The 16,841-nt window shown below is 44.1% G+C and overlaps 1 protein-coding gene and 1 pseudogene across 2 annotated transcripts; both read left to right on the forward strand.

The window, feature by feature from the left end:
- The first annotated feature begins 596 nt into the window (after window positions 1-596).
- On the forward strand, window positions 597-1,704 carry LOC147003298 (transcription factor JunD-like; annotated as a pseudogene).
- Window positions 1,705-13,971: 12,267 nt separating this feature from the next.
- Window positions 13,972-16,443, forward strand: LOC147003299 (ral guanine nucleotide dissociation stimulator-like). Of its 2 annotated transcripts, XM_085841843.1 has the most exons (5): window positions 13,972-14,112; window positions 14,296-14,498; window positions 15,058-15,105; window positions 15,626-15,822; window positions 16,060-16,443. In XM_085841843.1, exons 1-5 carry the CDS (start codon window positions 13,981-13,983, stop codon window positions 16,404-16,406), a joined length of 927 nt encoding a protein of 308 aa, XP_085697969.1. In that variant the 5' UTR covers window positions 13,972-13,980; the 3' UTR covers window positions 16,407-16,443. The 2 variants fall into 2 exon arrangements, with proteins under 2 accessions (XP_085697969.1, XP_085697970.1); XM_085841844.1 differs by lacking the exon at window positions 15,058-15,105.
- Window positions 16,444-16,841: the final 398 nt, after the last annotated feature.

Below are 16,841 nucleotides of genomic sequence, written 5' to 3' on the forward strand. Positions count from 1 at the left end.
TGCTTGAACACCTGGTCCCCAGTCTGCAAGAAGGATAGCACAGAGGAGCTCCTTCAGATGGTAGAATTTGTTTGCAGGATACTTTTTGAAAATTAAAGAAAGAAGGAGAGAAAGAAAGAAAGAAAACTGTGTTTTGTAAGGGATATATGTTTAAGGACCACAGATGCACAACAGCAAGAGTGGAACCCAATGTCACAAAATTCTTTGGGTAATTACATCCCATGTGTCAGTCATTGGCTGTGTTAACTAGAAAGGCCTTCTCAAGATAGCTGGATAGAGCAATGTGCAGGGTAGAGACAGTGTACAGAGGGATTCTGTTCTTTCCTTGCAAGGTTTTAGTAGGTCTGTCTTAGCCAATTATTTTTAATGCTGTAAAGAGACTCCATGACAAAGGCAAACTTATAAAAGAAAGCGAGAGAGTGTGGCATCTAAGCAGGTCTGTACAGGATGGGCAATGGTTGGAGGGCATACTGGTCACCCCAGGAGGTTGTGGCCCCCCTCCTAGGAGCAGAGCTCAGAGGGGAGGTGGGGATGGAAAAGCTCTTCAATGGCTAGGAGGCACTTAGTGGCCTAGCTGAGGGTGTGTGGAGCCTCACTGGTGTTACTGGTTTCCCAGGGGGTGGTGGCTTCATGCCTCTGGGCTATGCTTTCCCTGGGGTGCCTGGTGGAGCAGGGAGCAGACGGATTGAAACCAGGGTAGGCCACTGCACCTTCTTTGCTGAGCCCATTTGTCGCCCCAGAAGTTCTGCTGGCTCACTGGCTCATGGTCTGCTCAAACTCGCGTCACTGCAGCTGGAGAGGCTGATCATCCAGTCCAACGGGCTGGTGTCCACTACCCGGACCATTAAGCAGTTCCTCTATCTGATGGTGTCAGCCAGCTAGAAGGAGGAGTTCCCCAAGGGCTTCATCAAGCCCCTGGAGGACCTGCACAAGTAGAGCCAGCTGGGTGTGGACACCGCGGCCCTTCAGGGGCTCCCGCCCCCCCCCACCCCCCACCCCGTGCCCACCGACCTGCTGTCCAACCCCGGGGCCACGGAGACCCAGGTCTATGCCAACCTGAGCAGTTTCGCTGTTGGTGCTGGGCACTGTGGGGCGCGTGGCCACCATAGACTTCACTGTGGAGCCAGTTTCCTTCTCACTGCCAAGGGACGCTCAAGGCTGTGGCCATCTCAGCATCCACTGCTCCTTGCTGTGCTCAAGGAGGAGCCTCAGACCATGCCAGATGTGCCAAGCTTTGGCGAGAGCCCTCTGCTGTCACGCATCTGCTTGGACATGCAGTAACGCATCAAGGCGGGTCACAAGAGGTTTCGCATCTGCACTGCTGCCTCAAAAATGCCACAAACGCCAGGTGGAGCATATCTCGCATCTGGAGGAGAAAGTCAAGACCCTCAATGCCAGAACACTGAGCTGGCATCCACCACCAGCCTGCTGCGGGAGCAGGAGAGACAGCTCAAACAGAAAGTCCTCAGCCACATTGACACAGGCTGCCAGTTGCTGACCCCAGCACAAGATCCAGGCATACTGAGCTGTAGTGCATGGCGCATGCGTGGAATCGTTGTGGTGGCAGTTGGAGATGAGGTTTCTGGATTGCACGAGTCGGACCCCCTTAACTCTGAATGGGGACCCCTCACACAGGATGCCCGCGCTCTCGCCGCCTCTGTACCTCCAGTCCATGCTAGGGTGCTCCTTTGTACCTCTGAGTAGGGGCTCTAAGTGGCGCACAGCCACATGCTCTGCCTTTCCTTTCCTCCCCCCCCCCTTTTTTTTTCCCCTTTCTTTTTGAAAAGAGAACTGGAGTTTTGGATTCTGCCCTATTTATGTTTCTACTTGGGAACAAATGTTGGTTGCCTATTGCATGTATTTTTCCTTGTGTTGCCTTTTTAAAGAAACAGGAAGAAGAAAACAAAACAAAACAAAACAAAAAAACCCAACCTCTCTCCCCAACTACCATCCAGCTCTCTCTCCTCCTCCCTACACCCGGACCCATTGTTTGGTTTTTCAAGACAGGGTTTCTCTGTAGCCCTGGCTGTCCTGGAACTCACTCTGTAGACCAGGCTGCCCTTGAACTCAGAAATCCACCTGCCTCTGCCTCCCAAGTGCTGGGATTAAAGGCATGAGCCACCAAAGCTGGCCCATCCCCTCTCTTTTTGTTTGGTTTTGTTTTGCTATGTGTCCACATTCCTTTTCTGTAATCCTTGGTTCGCCTGTTTTGTGTTTTCAGTAAAGTCTTCATTATGACAAAAAAGATAAAAAAAGGTTTTAGCTGGCAGCTTGCTTAGAGTTTCAAGGTGTGAGTCCTTGACTACCATGTTAGGCAACAGGTAGGCAGCATAGTGCAGGATCAGTGGCTGAGAGCTTACATCTGATCCATAAGCAGACATCAGGGAGGGAGAGAGGTTGTTGGGCCTAGTATGGGCCTCTGAGACCTCAAAGTTTACTGGAATTGAAACCCTTGCTCTAACAAAGACACACCTCTAAATCCTTCTCAAAACCTTTTCACCAACTAGGGACCAAGTCATTCAACTATATGAGCCTATGGGGGCCATCATCACTCAAACCACCACACTAACTGAACTCTAGAAATATATTGTGAAACATAAAGATGGGCTGGAGAGATGGCTTAATGCTTAAAAACAGCGGCAGTTTTTGTGGAGGACCTGGGTTTGATAACTAGCATCCAGACTATGGCTCAAAACCACATGTTAACTCTAATTGCACATGCGATCTGTCACCCTTTTCTGGCCCCTTCAGACACTGTCTGCACTTACTGCACAGACATATATGTAGACAAAAACCCCTGCCTTCCTCAGGCCTCTCTAAGGAACAGAACTACAAGAGTGGAACACACACACACACACACACACACACACACACACACACACACACACACATATTCACACTCACATGCCATACATGCTCAAAAGTATAAACATTTATTAAAAAGCTCTATTATGGTGTTTCACAGGCTGTGTTACAGGTATCCCAACAAAGGCTCTCTTCTTATGGAAAGTCCAAGGATGTGGTGGCTGCATAATCTACAATACTGTTTATTTCTCTCATCCCTATCTAGTGCTGAAGTCCTTGGCAATTCCTAGAGAGTCTCCATTGAAATCCCAAAGCAGAGTCTAACTCCAGAGAGAGGAAGGGCAAGCAGGCTAAAACCAAAACCTTCCTTTTTCCATGTTCGTTTGTCTGGGTTGCCACCAGAACCTGTGTGTTGGAAATGTAAGTTTATTTTCCCCAACTCAAATGAGCTAATCAATAAAATCCCTCAATTGTGCCTGACTGCATTGGTGTTAATCGATTAGAGATGCAGTTACATTGATAACCCAGATTAGCTTAAATATACCCATACATACAAAAATATAATTATAAAAATAAAAAACCAAAACAGTTTAAAGTAAAAAAAAATGGTATCTCCCTCTAGGTGGAGACATGCCCTGTTTTTTTCCTTAAATGGTTTAACCAGTTTGGTAGTTCAGGGAACTAGCTAGCACCAATAAGAACCTAATTCACCAAAACATAATGTACTTTTTTTTCTGTTTTGTTTTATTATTATTATCTTTTTTTCTAGACAGGGTTTCTCAGTATAACCCTGGTTTACCCGGAACTCACTCTTTAGACCAGGCTGGCCTTGAACTCAGAAGTTGCCCACCTCTACTCCCACATTCTGTGATTAAAGTCTTGAGCCAGCAATTGCTGGCTGTAATGTACTTTAAAGGAGCCTATATCTCCTCCTCTACCCACACCCAGCACAGTCCCCACAACTCAAGCCACCATGAGGTCCTGCAGTGTCTGTCTGACTTTCTGAAAGCTGGTTTTTAAAGTCAGAGCTGTGTTTCTCTCTCTCATCATTTCCATTATGATTTGGCAAGGTCCTAGGTTCACTTTTAAAATCTTTGGACTCCCTCTTTTTCTGACATTTCCTCTGCATCAAACAAACCCTTCCCTGCATCCCTAGTTGGCTTGACTAGGGAAGGGAATCTTGAAAAGTTGTCCTTATCCTGTTCCCCACAAGCAGTTGGAGGGTCTCCGAAGGAACACAGAATTCTCTGATTTAGGAGAGTCCCTCATGAAGTTAGCTGCAATTCCCCACATCAGTGAAGAGAGTGGAACCCTCCCACAGGGATGGCAACACAGGCAGGATTTGTGGTTCTTTTCATTATGTGCCTCTTGGAATCCACCAGCTGCTACTGATGGAGCAGGAATTCTCCAACCTGGAGACATAGGAGTTAGATGCTCTGATAGGACTTGTTCATATTTGTCCACATTATAGTTTTACCTGTATTTGGGGAAATGAAGTTTCAACAGTAGTACTAACATGAGCTCCTATTCCTGATCCACTGCAGAGATGTTTCTGTGAGTTTTTGGCTGCACAGCTTCGTGCTCCCAGCAGAACTCAAGCTTGTACACAGGAGCCATCTCGGACACTCAGATGGTTAATATTAAAATGCCTTGACTAGTTCAAAGGTTGGGCACTCCTAAACTTTCCACTGTGACCCCAGGTTTAGTGGGTTTGTGGCCAGTGGTCCTTTACTCAAAAACTCACATGGCTGGTTGGCTTTATCTCCTGCTGTACTGCATTCCCTTCTTCTTCTCCCATCCACTTGATTCTCTCTCCATCCTATCCTCACAACTCTAAGTGTCCCACCCAGTACCCAGCCATTGGCCACTGGCATCTTTATTGATAAAACAACAACCAGTTGAAACAAAAACTTTCAGTGTCTCAACTTGCAGTTTAAAATCCATTAGCACCAAACATAGAGATGAAGGCAGCCCAAATACATCCTGGTTGTAGCAGGGCTTCAGACCTTAGCACAACTGATTCCATGATGAGAGTTCCATTCCGGCCGTAAGGCTCAACATATACACAGAGCGACCACCAGCTTAAAACAAAGGTCTAAATCCATCAAAGTCCAAAGTTCTGAGAAAGTCTCTGTACTCAACTTGCTTTTGACTTCTATAATTCTAATTCTGGCTAACTCTTCTTTCTAACTGAAGTATGTCAGCCCAAGATGTCATTTGTGTGCTTTAAAGCTCACACCGAGAAAGGCGTGGGGCTACACTGGGATACCAGATACCCAGTTTGGTCAACAGCCAGCCAATAGAGAATAAAACTCTTTGACTAAAATCCATATCTGAACTGTCTTCTCTGATGAATACTGAGGTCCCTAGATAATGCACTAAAATAGTCACTTCATCAGCAGTGCTGTCCAGGGCCGGCCACCGACTCACTCTTCTCAGATTGCAAATGGCACCAAGATCTAAGATCACACTGTTCCATTGTGAGCAGACATGGTTAAACTTCTCCATGACAGTGAGAGGACAGCATGATGCATTTCTGTAAGCATGGAGATGTGAGACAGGTCTGTGAAACCAGCTTGAGACTTCTACCCAACAATGGCAGACCCTGGTGAGAGCCTCAGCCAATCCTCCAGCACTGTGTTAGGACAGAGTGTTCCAGCTACACACCAAGCACCTTGAGTGACTTGGTGAGCTTCAAGGCTGCTTTTTAAGTTATATTTCTGCAGATCCCCACCAGGTCACTACCCTGTCTGAGACACCATTGAGACATACACTCTGCTCTTTACTTTCTTCTCAGGATTTTCTCTCTCTAGGCCTGGAGGGTGAGTCTGGCCTTGCTCAAAGCAATTTCCATAGTCAATGTGACCAACACAGTTTATGATGGTCTCAGTTTTAATGGAGTGTGTTGTGTGCTGAGACTCCATTCTTTTCATGAGAATTTGCAAACTTTGTCATAAACTGATTTTCTGCTCTTGAGAAAGGGTCTCACTGTGTAGACCTGACTAGCCTGGGACTCTCTATGTAGATCTATCTGGTCTCAAAGTCATAGCAATCCTCTTGCCTATGCCTCCTGAGTGCTGTGGTTAAAGGCATTCACCACCATGCCCAGACATTTTTTTTTTGTTTGTCTTTTAATGTCTAGGAGGTATTAAACAAAATTCTTCCTTTTAATTCATAATTTTACTTTCTTACCAGTGTTGTCAGAGTTCTGACTTTATTCATTTCCCCCTAAAAAAGAGTAGTTGGCTTTCATGACTTCTTTCGTATTTTCCCCCAGGTCCCTAATGTATTTTTTTGTTTATCCTTGTCTTCATTTTCTGTTCTTCTAAATGTTCCCCAGAGAGACTTCAATTTCCCTGTGTTTTAGTCTTCTTAAAAGCCTTTAATATTTCCTACCAGCATGACGTTGTCTGCACCCCAATTGGATACATCTCAGTTTTAATGTGACCTACTATGATGTTTTGCCTTCATGTATGTCTAAGCACCACATTCATGTAGTGCCCACAGAGGCCAGAAGATGGCAACTGATCCTATGGAACCAGAGTTCCAGCTGGGTGTGAGCTGCTGTGTGGTTGCTGGGAACAGAGCCTAGGTCCTCTGCAATAGCAGCAGTTCCTTTGAGTTGTCTCTCCACATGAAAGAGTAACAACAACAAGAACAACAACAACAATCCACTAATCATTAACCAACAAACAATTATTAATTGATAATAAATAATCAGCATTAACAACATTTAATAATTGTCCATTGGCTAATACTTAAGTATAAATTAATCTTTCATTGTTAATTAATAGTTGTTAATTAAAAATTTGGATTGATTAACTAATCAGTAATGCATCAATTAATCATTATATTTGACCATTTATGAACATTAGTAACAGCAATTACTACTTAAGAAAGTTAATTTCCCAAAATTATTAACAATTAATAGTTATTAGTTATTAATAATTAACTGCAGGCTAAGAATTCTGCATTTATTAACATTAAGTATTAAATAATCATTAAGTAATAATTAAGTATTAGTTAACATTAATAAATAACTTTAATTGGCTAATATTAATTTAGTTTTATTGGCTAACATTTAATTAGTTCACATAAATAAACAATTTTGTTTGTCAAACAATTAAGTATTATTTGACTTTAATTGTTAAGTAATAATTAAGTATTAATTTAGTATTAATTAACATTAATATATAACTATTGGTTATCAATTAATCCTCTGCAAACCTTTAATAACCATCAATGAAATATTAATTTATAGCTGATGATTTCTTAATATCAATAATTTTGGATGCATGTTAAACAATATCAATTTTTAACTAATTGTTATTCTTTGTTTTTATTAATTATTTGATGTTTGATATATGGTAATTTTAATTAGTGTTCAAAAACTATTCAAATACTTTCTGACTTCTATGAAGTTTATTTTATTTTTTTCAGTCTCTGTTTAGAAAACTAATGCTTCACTTCTTAGCAGGAAGAAGTTTCTGGGTTTTGTTACCGATTACTGTTTCTTCAGAAAATTCCAAAAATAGTATCAGAGATATGACACCTGAAGCTTCCCTCAGGCCCACACAGTATACACATGTGCATGCACACACACACACACACACACAGAGGCACAGAGAGAGAGAAAGAGAGAGAGAGAGAGAGAGAGAGAGAGAGAGAGAGAGAGAGAGAGAGAGAGAATAAAAATAACATAAAAAATCAGAAAACCCAATTAACTGCTTAAGTTTTTCACAGACATATTAAGGCATTTGGCTCACTATGAATTACCTTATCAGGGTTTGTTTAACTATCTGTTGTTGAGGTCTTGGAAATGACCACTTTATAAGGAATTGCTTTAATAACCTATGGCTGAGTGACTAGCAGGGTGTTCAGCTCTGTTTCTGAACTTTGTATGTTCTGCACAAGTTTATATGGTTCTGTGTAAGTAATGCTAAGAAACCAATGAGTGCTATTTCATGAATATATAAAAATCTTCATTATATCTGGACTCCAACACACCAAAGGGCCAGTGAAGTGCTAAGTTGATATTTCTGGTTTCATTGAGGACTCAGTTTTGTCATGTGATGTGTTTCTGGACACTGTTTTATGAGGATATTTTGCTGAGGCAGACATGTGATTCTTTTCTGGAGACTGCCTGGCTAAGGGCATGTGATGTTTTACTACAGCAAATACTTGACAGACACCTGATGTTTGGAAAGGGATAAATGAACCACAACTGACAGTAGAGGGCGCTGTGGCATAAGTTCACCTTGCCTTCTCCCCTGATTAATTTTTTATGACTTCATAGAGAGAAACACACAAAAGAACTTCTCCTGATATTCCAGAGACTTCTTGCCACTTCCAAGAACTCAGGCACATTGGCTCATTAATCCAGAAGAAACCGTGAGGCCCTGCCAAGAACTACCACTGCTGATTCTTGTGAGCTCAACTGTTGCTATCCAGACATGGAAGATTGGAATCGCCCCCAAATAATTTACTAAAGAGGTTCCTATTCCCCTTTGCCCTACTCATTTTTCCTTTTCATGACCTTTGGTGCATGATGGCCTAGAAGGGACATTAAAGCATTTAAGAAACTCATTGAAGTAAGGTTTGAAAAATCTGAGGCTATAGGAGATTTCTGGACATTTCTGGTATTCTTCATCAATGCCATTCAGAGATAAAACTGCCAATCAGGTTGTACTCTCTATATCTACTCTCCTTGACAATGTAGTACTATGCTAGTTCATATACAGGATGAAACATTTATATTGTAAAAGTCTACCTGTCACCAGCACTAAGTTTGTAAGGTTTCACAAAAGTACCATGAATCTCTAAGCAGAGGTAACCTATCATGGCCTCACATTGTGCACTCAAATATGGCCTTTTAAGAATTGAAAGGTTCTGGACACCTAAGGAGGACACCAGCAGTATTCTCTAAATCATTGCACTTTGGAGTTGGAGAGATAGCTCAGGGGTTGGGAACACTGCTCTTCAAGGACCCCAGGTTCAGTTCTCAGTATATACATGAAGGCTCACAGCCTGACATAATCCAGTTCAAGGAATCCCATATGCTCTAATGACTTCTACAGGAACTGCATGCACACAGCACATAGACATACTGGCAACACCATACTGACAGGAATGGAAAGAAATTAAATAAATGAAGCTGCTGTCATTTGTTTGAGAGATTTTTAACTGAAGTCTGTTACCATTATGAGGAAAGGCATCATAAGGAAAAAGAAGCTTAGGAGCATTTGAGATGGTATCACATCACCCACAGGACAGACAGACTCTAATCCAGGAACAGACTTCAGGTAGGCCTGACCTAAGAGCTATTCCTGCCATAACTCTTGGCTCCTTAAAACTGGCTGGAGAATTTTACCTGCACTGCCAATTTGACAACTGGCACTCTGTTCCCCAGTGTGGGATTATCCCAGATGGAACAGATCTCTTTTCAGTGGGGACAGACGAAGAAGATCAAACAAGATGATGAATTTGTCATGTGTCCAGAGACTATTGCACAAGGAAAATGGAGGACCAACCATGGGAAAACCTTGCTGGGCAGAGAAGCCTTTGCCCATTAGTTATCTTCCTTAGGCTTCTAGGGGTAAAGAAATATTTATTCGTTGTTATCTTCCTTAGGTTTCTATAGCTGTGATAAAACACTGCCTAACACCAACTTGGGGAGGAAAGGATTTGTTTGAATTCCATTTCCCAAACACAGTCCATCACTGAGGGAAGCCAGGGCAGGAACTCAGTGCTGAAACTGAGTGAGAGGCCATGAGTGAGTGCTGCTTACTTGCTTGCTCCATGTGACTACTCAGCTTGATTTCTTATGCCACCCCAAACCAAGAGATCAATGATGGCACATCCTACAGTTAGCTAGGCCCTCCCATGTCAATCAATAATCAAGAACAAAGGACAGACTTGCCTGAAAGCCACCCTGGTTTAAACAATTCCTCGGCTGATCTGCACTCTTCCTGATGACTGTCAAGTCTAACTCGCAGATGCTGTGTCAGGTTGACAAGAAACTAGTCAGCATAGATGTGACTTGGTACTTGAGAAGCTGGGTTAGAGGAAGCTAAGGTTTTGAAACCAGCATGTGCTTCATGGCTTGATCTGTATCCCAGCCAACAACAAAATGGACACAATAGTGGCAGTCCTTTCAACTATAGCTAAAACCCAAAGAGTCTAGAGCAAAGATTCTTGTGTAGGTTTTCCTGGCAAGACCATGAATGTGCTCTCACCTGTAGGCATAATGATTTTTCACCCTGTGTAAAGTTTACCCTTCTGTCATTTCAAACACTGTTCCCTCTATCCCACTATCTGGGGTCATAACTCTGTTCTGTTTATTCTTAGAAAGTCCTGTCTCTAGTTTGTGTAAACACTACTTCTCATTCATTCTCTCCCTTGCCAATAAAAGCCAATGAGCCAATATAGAGCCATAGAGAGGATAAGGTTGGACTTCCTATTCTAGGAGGGGTAGGGAAAGAGACAGGAAGGGAAGGAATGGATCCATGAGGTGAGGTTCAGGAAGTTTGAGAGGAGATAGGTGGATCAAGAAAAGACTAAAATTGCAAATAATGAGGAGATATTTTCTGGGAGGAATCCTCATGAGCTTGCAGGTTTAGAATGGAGTAAGATTTGCTCAATATTCGTCTCAAGGGTATTTTAATAAATCTGATTTCCCTGGGTGGTTGTTGAGGACTACAGAAGGTAAAGAAATACAGCTGCCAGATGAATTTTTAACCTAGATTTACATTAAAATTATTTAATTTTACACTAACCCTGTCTCCCACTTTAGTTCCAATTATGTTGTTAGTTGTGGACATGGGCATCTTCATTCAATCAGCTGTACAGAGAAAGAGTGGGCAAATATAACTGACCTGGAGAATGTGAAGACACTGCACGAAAGAGACACTGCACCCCTTCTATCAGATACCGGGAAATGGAAGCAAAAACACCAGAAATATTTGGAATCCCTTCTGGAATTTTCTGCAGACAGAGGGCTGAGGATGACGACTGTCACTGGCAGTAGGTGAAACTTGTCTCCCAGAAAAGTCTCACACAGTAATGGACACTCTCCAGATCACCTCACAGGATGCACAGGCTGAGAGGTTGGGTTGCTCAGTGTGAGCCCAACCTCCCATCAAACAGGACTGCTTAGTTTGGCATACTTCTTGCTTTCTATTGCAAAGGAAGCCTCATTCTAGGACCCTAAGTTGGGGTGGAGTGACCTTGGACCCCATTATTTGTTCCTCTTCCCAGTGTGCTGAGTTTAGTTATATCTTCTTTCAACTGCTTGGTTTTTTTTGGTTGGTTTTGTTTTGTTTTGTTTGATCTTGAGAAAGTCTTTCCCAAATGTAGCTTGACTCTCCCAGAACTCATTGTGTAGAACTAACAGGCATAGAACTGTGTCAGGTTCCTGAGTACTGGAAAAAAGGCACTCATCACCATACCCAGGCTTTTTCTACTTCTCACTTCTGTCTAACAGGTCCATGGTGAATGGGTGGCCACTGTCTAAATTATCCAGCTGCCAGGACCCAGGCTCTGAAACTAACAACCCTTGGAGGCTTACCTGCCTATATGGCCTTAGGTGGATTTCAGGGAAACATAGGCTGATCTTTGAGGAGCTGGGGTGTCAGGACACAAGCATATTTAGCTGGTGGCCTCCTAGTTCAGAACAGCCCTTACACTGTCCCTGGGATGTTCACCCAGGCTCCCCTTGCTCCCCTGGGCAAAGAAGAGGACCCAGAGTGGAGCTGACATCTCAGCTTTACTCTGTGTAAGTGACTATGGTCTCTATGTCAACACAGTTCCGAAAGTAGCTCATATCCAGGGCCACCCAGAATATACAAGGGACTTGGGTGTCCATGAAAATGGGATATTTTCCTAGCACTTCTAGGTAAAGCTAAAGCTTTCTGGAAATGAGCCTCTGAAGAACTCCCATTAATTACCCTCTACAGCCTCTGCCCCAGAAAAGGACTCTGTCAGTTGGTTTGGCCGATTTAGTTTATGTTTCTGCAGGAGGTGGGATGGGATACCTTTCACAGAGGCAGGGCACCTTGCTCTGAAGAGAATTAGATAACTGTAAATCTAAACTCTCTGATGGTTTTTTCACAGCCTATCAAGGGGACACGGGATAGGAATGAAGCTCCTGCCCCCAATCCTGCTCTGTTGAGATCACTGTAGTAGTCACCCCCATCCCCATCTTTGTCTTAAATATCACTGAGATGCTAGCACACAGGTCTAAGAGGTTCTACTTGTGCTCAATGGACAACCACCGCCCTCTAGTGGCCATAGGATGCCGCATCATCTCCTTGGGAAGAGGTCCAGGGAAACTCATCCTGTTTGTGTCAATTAACCTGTTATTAAAGACACATATTCCTCCTCTCGTTATTTCTGGGAGAGAATTTGTGCAGTTTCTTGGGAGAACAATTGAGCATACCTCAGTTAAAAAACAAAACAAAACAAAACAAAACAAAACATATATTATCTAGACAAAATACTTCAGGTTCTGTTAGTATAACCAGAGTAGTCTTGACAAGACCATTTCTTCTAGAACTTTCTACTGCCTATGACCAGGTGCATTGTGCTTCCCTCACGCTGAGGCTGTTGGGCTTTTGTTAGTGTCCTGCTCTATCCATGCCTTCTAAGGTGGGCTCTTAGAGGCCGTCTGTGGGGTCTCCATCACCCTATGGTGTGGAAGCCAGACCACAGTTGTCCCAGTAGCCAGACAGCATAGCATACCTTGCCAGGCTCGAGTTAGGAAGACTTTGGGCCCTTGAGACCTCATATGGTTGGCTGGTCCCCTGTGTCCTGGGAGACAGTTCCACCAATCCCCAATGAGACACACTCATTCACGTAAAATGATAAGAGTTTTACAAAGAAACAAAACATTCTTAAGTATGTAAAAGTACATGTGCATGGTAATGTGGGACAGGAGGCCATTGTCATATAAATAAATATTTGTACTCGGCAGGCCTCACATACATCCCTTGACCCCTATTGAACTCCATTGATCTTGTTTCCTTCCCAAGAGTGATTCATGGTGTGTATACCAATATGATTTTTTTGATGTTTCTTAAAATCTAGGAACCACAAACATTTCTCTCTTTTTCCTTACTCCTTCATCTGTGTTTGCATTGATAGATTATGGTTCTCATTTTTCTTCTATAATAAAAATTGATCTTTAAATTTATTTTATAGCACTCATCATAGAAATAGGATATGGAAACCCTTCCAAAGTCTCAATGTTTGTGCATAGTTTTTCCTCAGGGTAGGGAATGTTATAGTGAGCAGCATGGGACACCCTGCAAACCAGAACCCAGTCAGCCATTGCCTGGGGAACACAGAAGCAGCACACTGAGGCCTGTGGAAGTCCAAAAGGGAAAACACTAGAACACATGGAAAAGGAGAGGAGCCCCACCCACTCCCCTAAGAGAAAGGCACAATTAAAGATGATCACATACATACACTTGACTAAATTTTGTTGTCCCCACACTAACCTCCACCAAATAACCCTAATGGTCACCTTGGAGGGGCCTTTCTATACTGACATGCTCCTATTCATGTGTAAAAGGATGCTCTGTGTGCCCCTGGGCATGGGCCTGTGTGTATGTGTGTTTGTGTGTTTGTGTATGCCTTTGCTTTCATGTACATGTGTGTGAATGAGCACAAGTGCCTATGTGCGCCTTTACCTCTGGTAACTCTATTTGGAGATGTCCCAGGTATAGGGCATATGTGATCATATACATAGGATGACATACTAGGAAACCCGTGCTAGAATGATCTGCAGGGAGAAGGTCAGGTCAGTGAGAAGACCCTAAGAGGAAACAGCTTCTTCCTGGGATGCTTGTGGTACAGAGGGGATGGTTTGGAAACTTCGGCCTGCTTTCTCACAGCTGAGGGTCTCCCTGAAGCCAGGCTTCCCAGGACAGTGTAGAGGCATGACCTTATGGGTGGCACTGTGTCCTGTTGTACCTATGGAAGACAGGAGGACAACAATGTGCGGTACTGGTAACCACTAGAGAAAGCTTTTGAGTAGGGGCTCCAGCTGGGGAACACAGGATGTGACCTTACTTACTTAACAGTCCAGATGGAACTCTGAATGCTGGTTACCAGGTAACCAGAGGCCAGCAGTAGCCTTTCCTGACTTACTTGTCTGGAGGCCCTTGAGGGAACAGGATGTTCTGCTGTTTCCAGACTTGTAGAAGCTCTGGCCACAAAAAAGCCAAGAGGAGTTGGCTTGGCCGCTTTTGGAGATGTTTGATTCGTCCTGTGACACACTTCAGGCATGCTTCCCGCAGTGAGCTGAAGGTAACACAGGAAAGCCTTAGCAGGAACGTTTTTGTTTGTCCCCGTGCTTCCCTGAGGTCCCTGCCTGGGTGTGTGTTCCCATGAGACACTAAGGGACATTCTTTATGCTTACTGATCACTCTTCGGTAATGGATTGCTGATGTCTCTCAGAGTGTTCACATTTAGACCCTTCTGCCTTCCTAGGTCTGTTGTGAAAATGAACAGGAGCCAGACTCTATGCCCAATCACCCCAGATTCAACTACAAGAGTCGAGAATACGTTCAACAGATGATTGACTACATACCAGCTGCTATTCAAAACCGCGACCACCTCTGTCTGGACATTTTTGTTGCCATGTACCGAACGTATGCTACCACCTGGGAGGTGCTGGACCTGCTGATGAAAACGTGAGTGGCTGTAGCCAACATAGGTGTTAGGAGAGCTCTGCTCTTCTCCAGAACTCTGTGCTTCCATAGAAAAAGTGCGATTGGACCCTGGCAGTGTTGTTGTTCGTCCTGGGTCTGAACCTGCAAAGTGACCTGGACACATTCAGGGTTGTGGGGTGGGGGCTCTAGTTTGTGTCTTGCACTGTCCCCATGGAATGTAAAACATCACCCTTTCTTGTGCCTAGGAAAGAGCTCCTTTGCCATTTGTATAAAAGTTTCTAGGGCTTATCTGACATATAAAGATTCAATGGAACCTGAGAAGGGTCCTGAGGATTGGGGTGGTAGGGGACAAGAAGCCTGGAACCAACCAACAACCCTGGCAGGGACAGCTAGGCCTCCACCCCATTGTGTGAGGATCTCTGAAGACCTGTGATCTCAGCATGGAAGTCAGAACAGTGCGGAGAGACCCCAGGATCTGTGTTTCCTTTCTAAAGTGTTCAGATTCAAGTAGCTCCTGGTAGATCTATTAGTAGGTTGGGGACACAAGGCCTTAGGGTGACACCCTCATGAAATGCCACAGGTATGCATCCTTCCGTCCTGACTGCATTGAAGACCAGAAAACTAAGAGGTGAGTGGGTTTCTGGTGACCGGGAGGTAAGAGCCCATGGGTGCAAAAGTGTGGGTATGGGGTGAGACAGGTAAGAGCCCATCTATGGAGTTGGAAGTGGAAGAGGGAGATAAGGGCCTATTTGTACAGTCGGGTAGGGCATTTGCTGAGGACTAAACACATGCCAAGTACCCTGCTTTGGGGATTCCCCCCAGTGGGATGGTAGCTGAGACTTCACCTGCAGGTGGAGAAAAATGGAGGGCAGCAATAGGCTCCTTAGTTCTGAGGTCAGAGGGATGGAAGGAAACTAAAGGGCCCTGAGATAATCCATCCCCACTACAGCCCAACCCCGATAGCCCCATATGTCCTCCAAGGGACAGAAAGTGTCTGGAGTCCTGTGCACACAGACACACACTCCTGACAACTATGCTCCTAGTACATAGGCTGTTGGGCATTGCCTCGTCTAATGGGGCATACTGCCCTTCTTGAGAATTGAGGCCAGGCTTCTGACTCAACTTCCTTCCAACCTTCTCTTCCCCAGTGCCATATTCTGCTTTCTGTTCGGCTGGTTTCAGAAATTCCCCCAGGATTTTTATGAATCCCCAGACCTGGCTGTTTTGAGTCAGTTCACGGAGTATGTGAGGCTCAATGTGCCTTGTGGAGACGTAGATACCCAAGCCAGGGAGCCTCTCTCCATATTTAAGCATCAAGAGTCTATCGCCCTTAACCTTGAGGAAGGTGAGAAGGTCTGGTGTTGGCTGCTATGCAAGGTAGGAGGGGTTTTTGGTGGTGGGTTTCACCAGGGTATTCTCAAGAGTTTAAAATGATGCAAGGACTGGACTGCAGTCAGGTAAGAGGAGAGGTCTGGGGATCCTCTAGCATGAAAAGGCCCTGTGTGTCCATCAACAGCATCTTTGGGAAACTCCCCCCATGCTAGGTTGTCTCCACTAAAAGCCTGTCTCCTTCTGCCTTTAGGTTGTGCAACAACTCCAGATCCACCAGAACAGTATGTCTCTGGGAGGCAGAACACTCTGGCTCTGAGGCCAGCTTCTATGGCAGAGCCACAGGGGGACAAGCAATCCCAAGAGGACACCGAGTTTGTGAAAAGTGCAGTTCTGGATCCCTTTGAACCAAAAGCTGCAATAGAGCTGCTTCCGACTTTAGATCAAGATCTGCCCACTTCATTTCATACACACTCACATGCAGATGTAGCAGCAGATGAGGCTGCAGATGTTTCACCTGCCAGGCCATTATTTGTGTCTTACACTGTGCCCATAGATACACCAGATTTTGTTTTCCCTCTGCCTGAGGTTGACATATAGTTAGGAGAATGATCTGCAGAGTTCTACCCAGATGAGGTTCCCCACCTAAGCTTATATTATTTCTTTATAGAAAATACCTTATTGTTTTGTTGGGTTCTATTTTTCATTGTTGGGTTTTTATTTGTGTTTGGATATTAATAAAATGAATTGTTTACTCTTTTTTTTTTTTTTTTTTTTTTTTTTTTGCTGCAACTTGCAAGAGGATTTTTATTCGAGAGCGTTCTCGGGCCCATGGTCATACACCACGCAGGGGTAGAGGACCATGGCGCCCCGAGTAGCTGAGTAAGGGGGTATTTAAAGGAAGAAACCACAACTCAAGGAAGTGGGGAGGGGTTGTTGGAAAAATACCAAAGATACCAGTTAAGAGTCATAAGGAAGTGTAAAGTCACAAGAGTCACAGAGAATACCTGGTAATTGTTTTGGTTAACTCTCAGT

Source organism: Mus caroli, unplaced genomic scaffold (genome assembly GCF_978045245.1).
Source record: "Mus caroli unplaced genomic scaffold, Mus_caroli_1 scaffold_8, whole genome shotgun sequence".
NCBI lineage: Eukaryota > Metazoa > Chordata > Mammalia > Rodentia > Muridae > Mus > Mus caroli.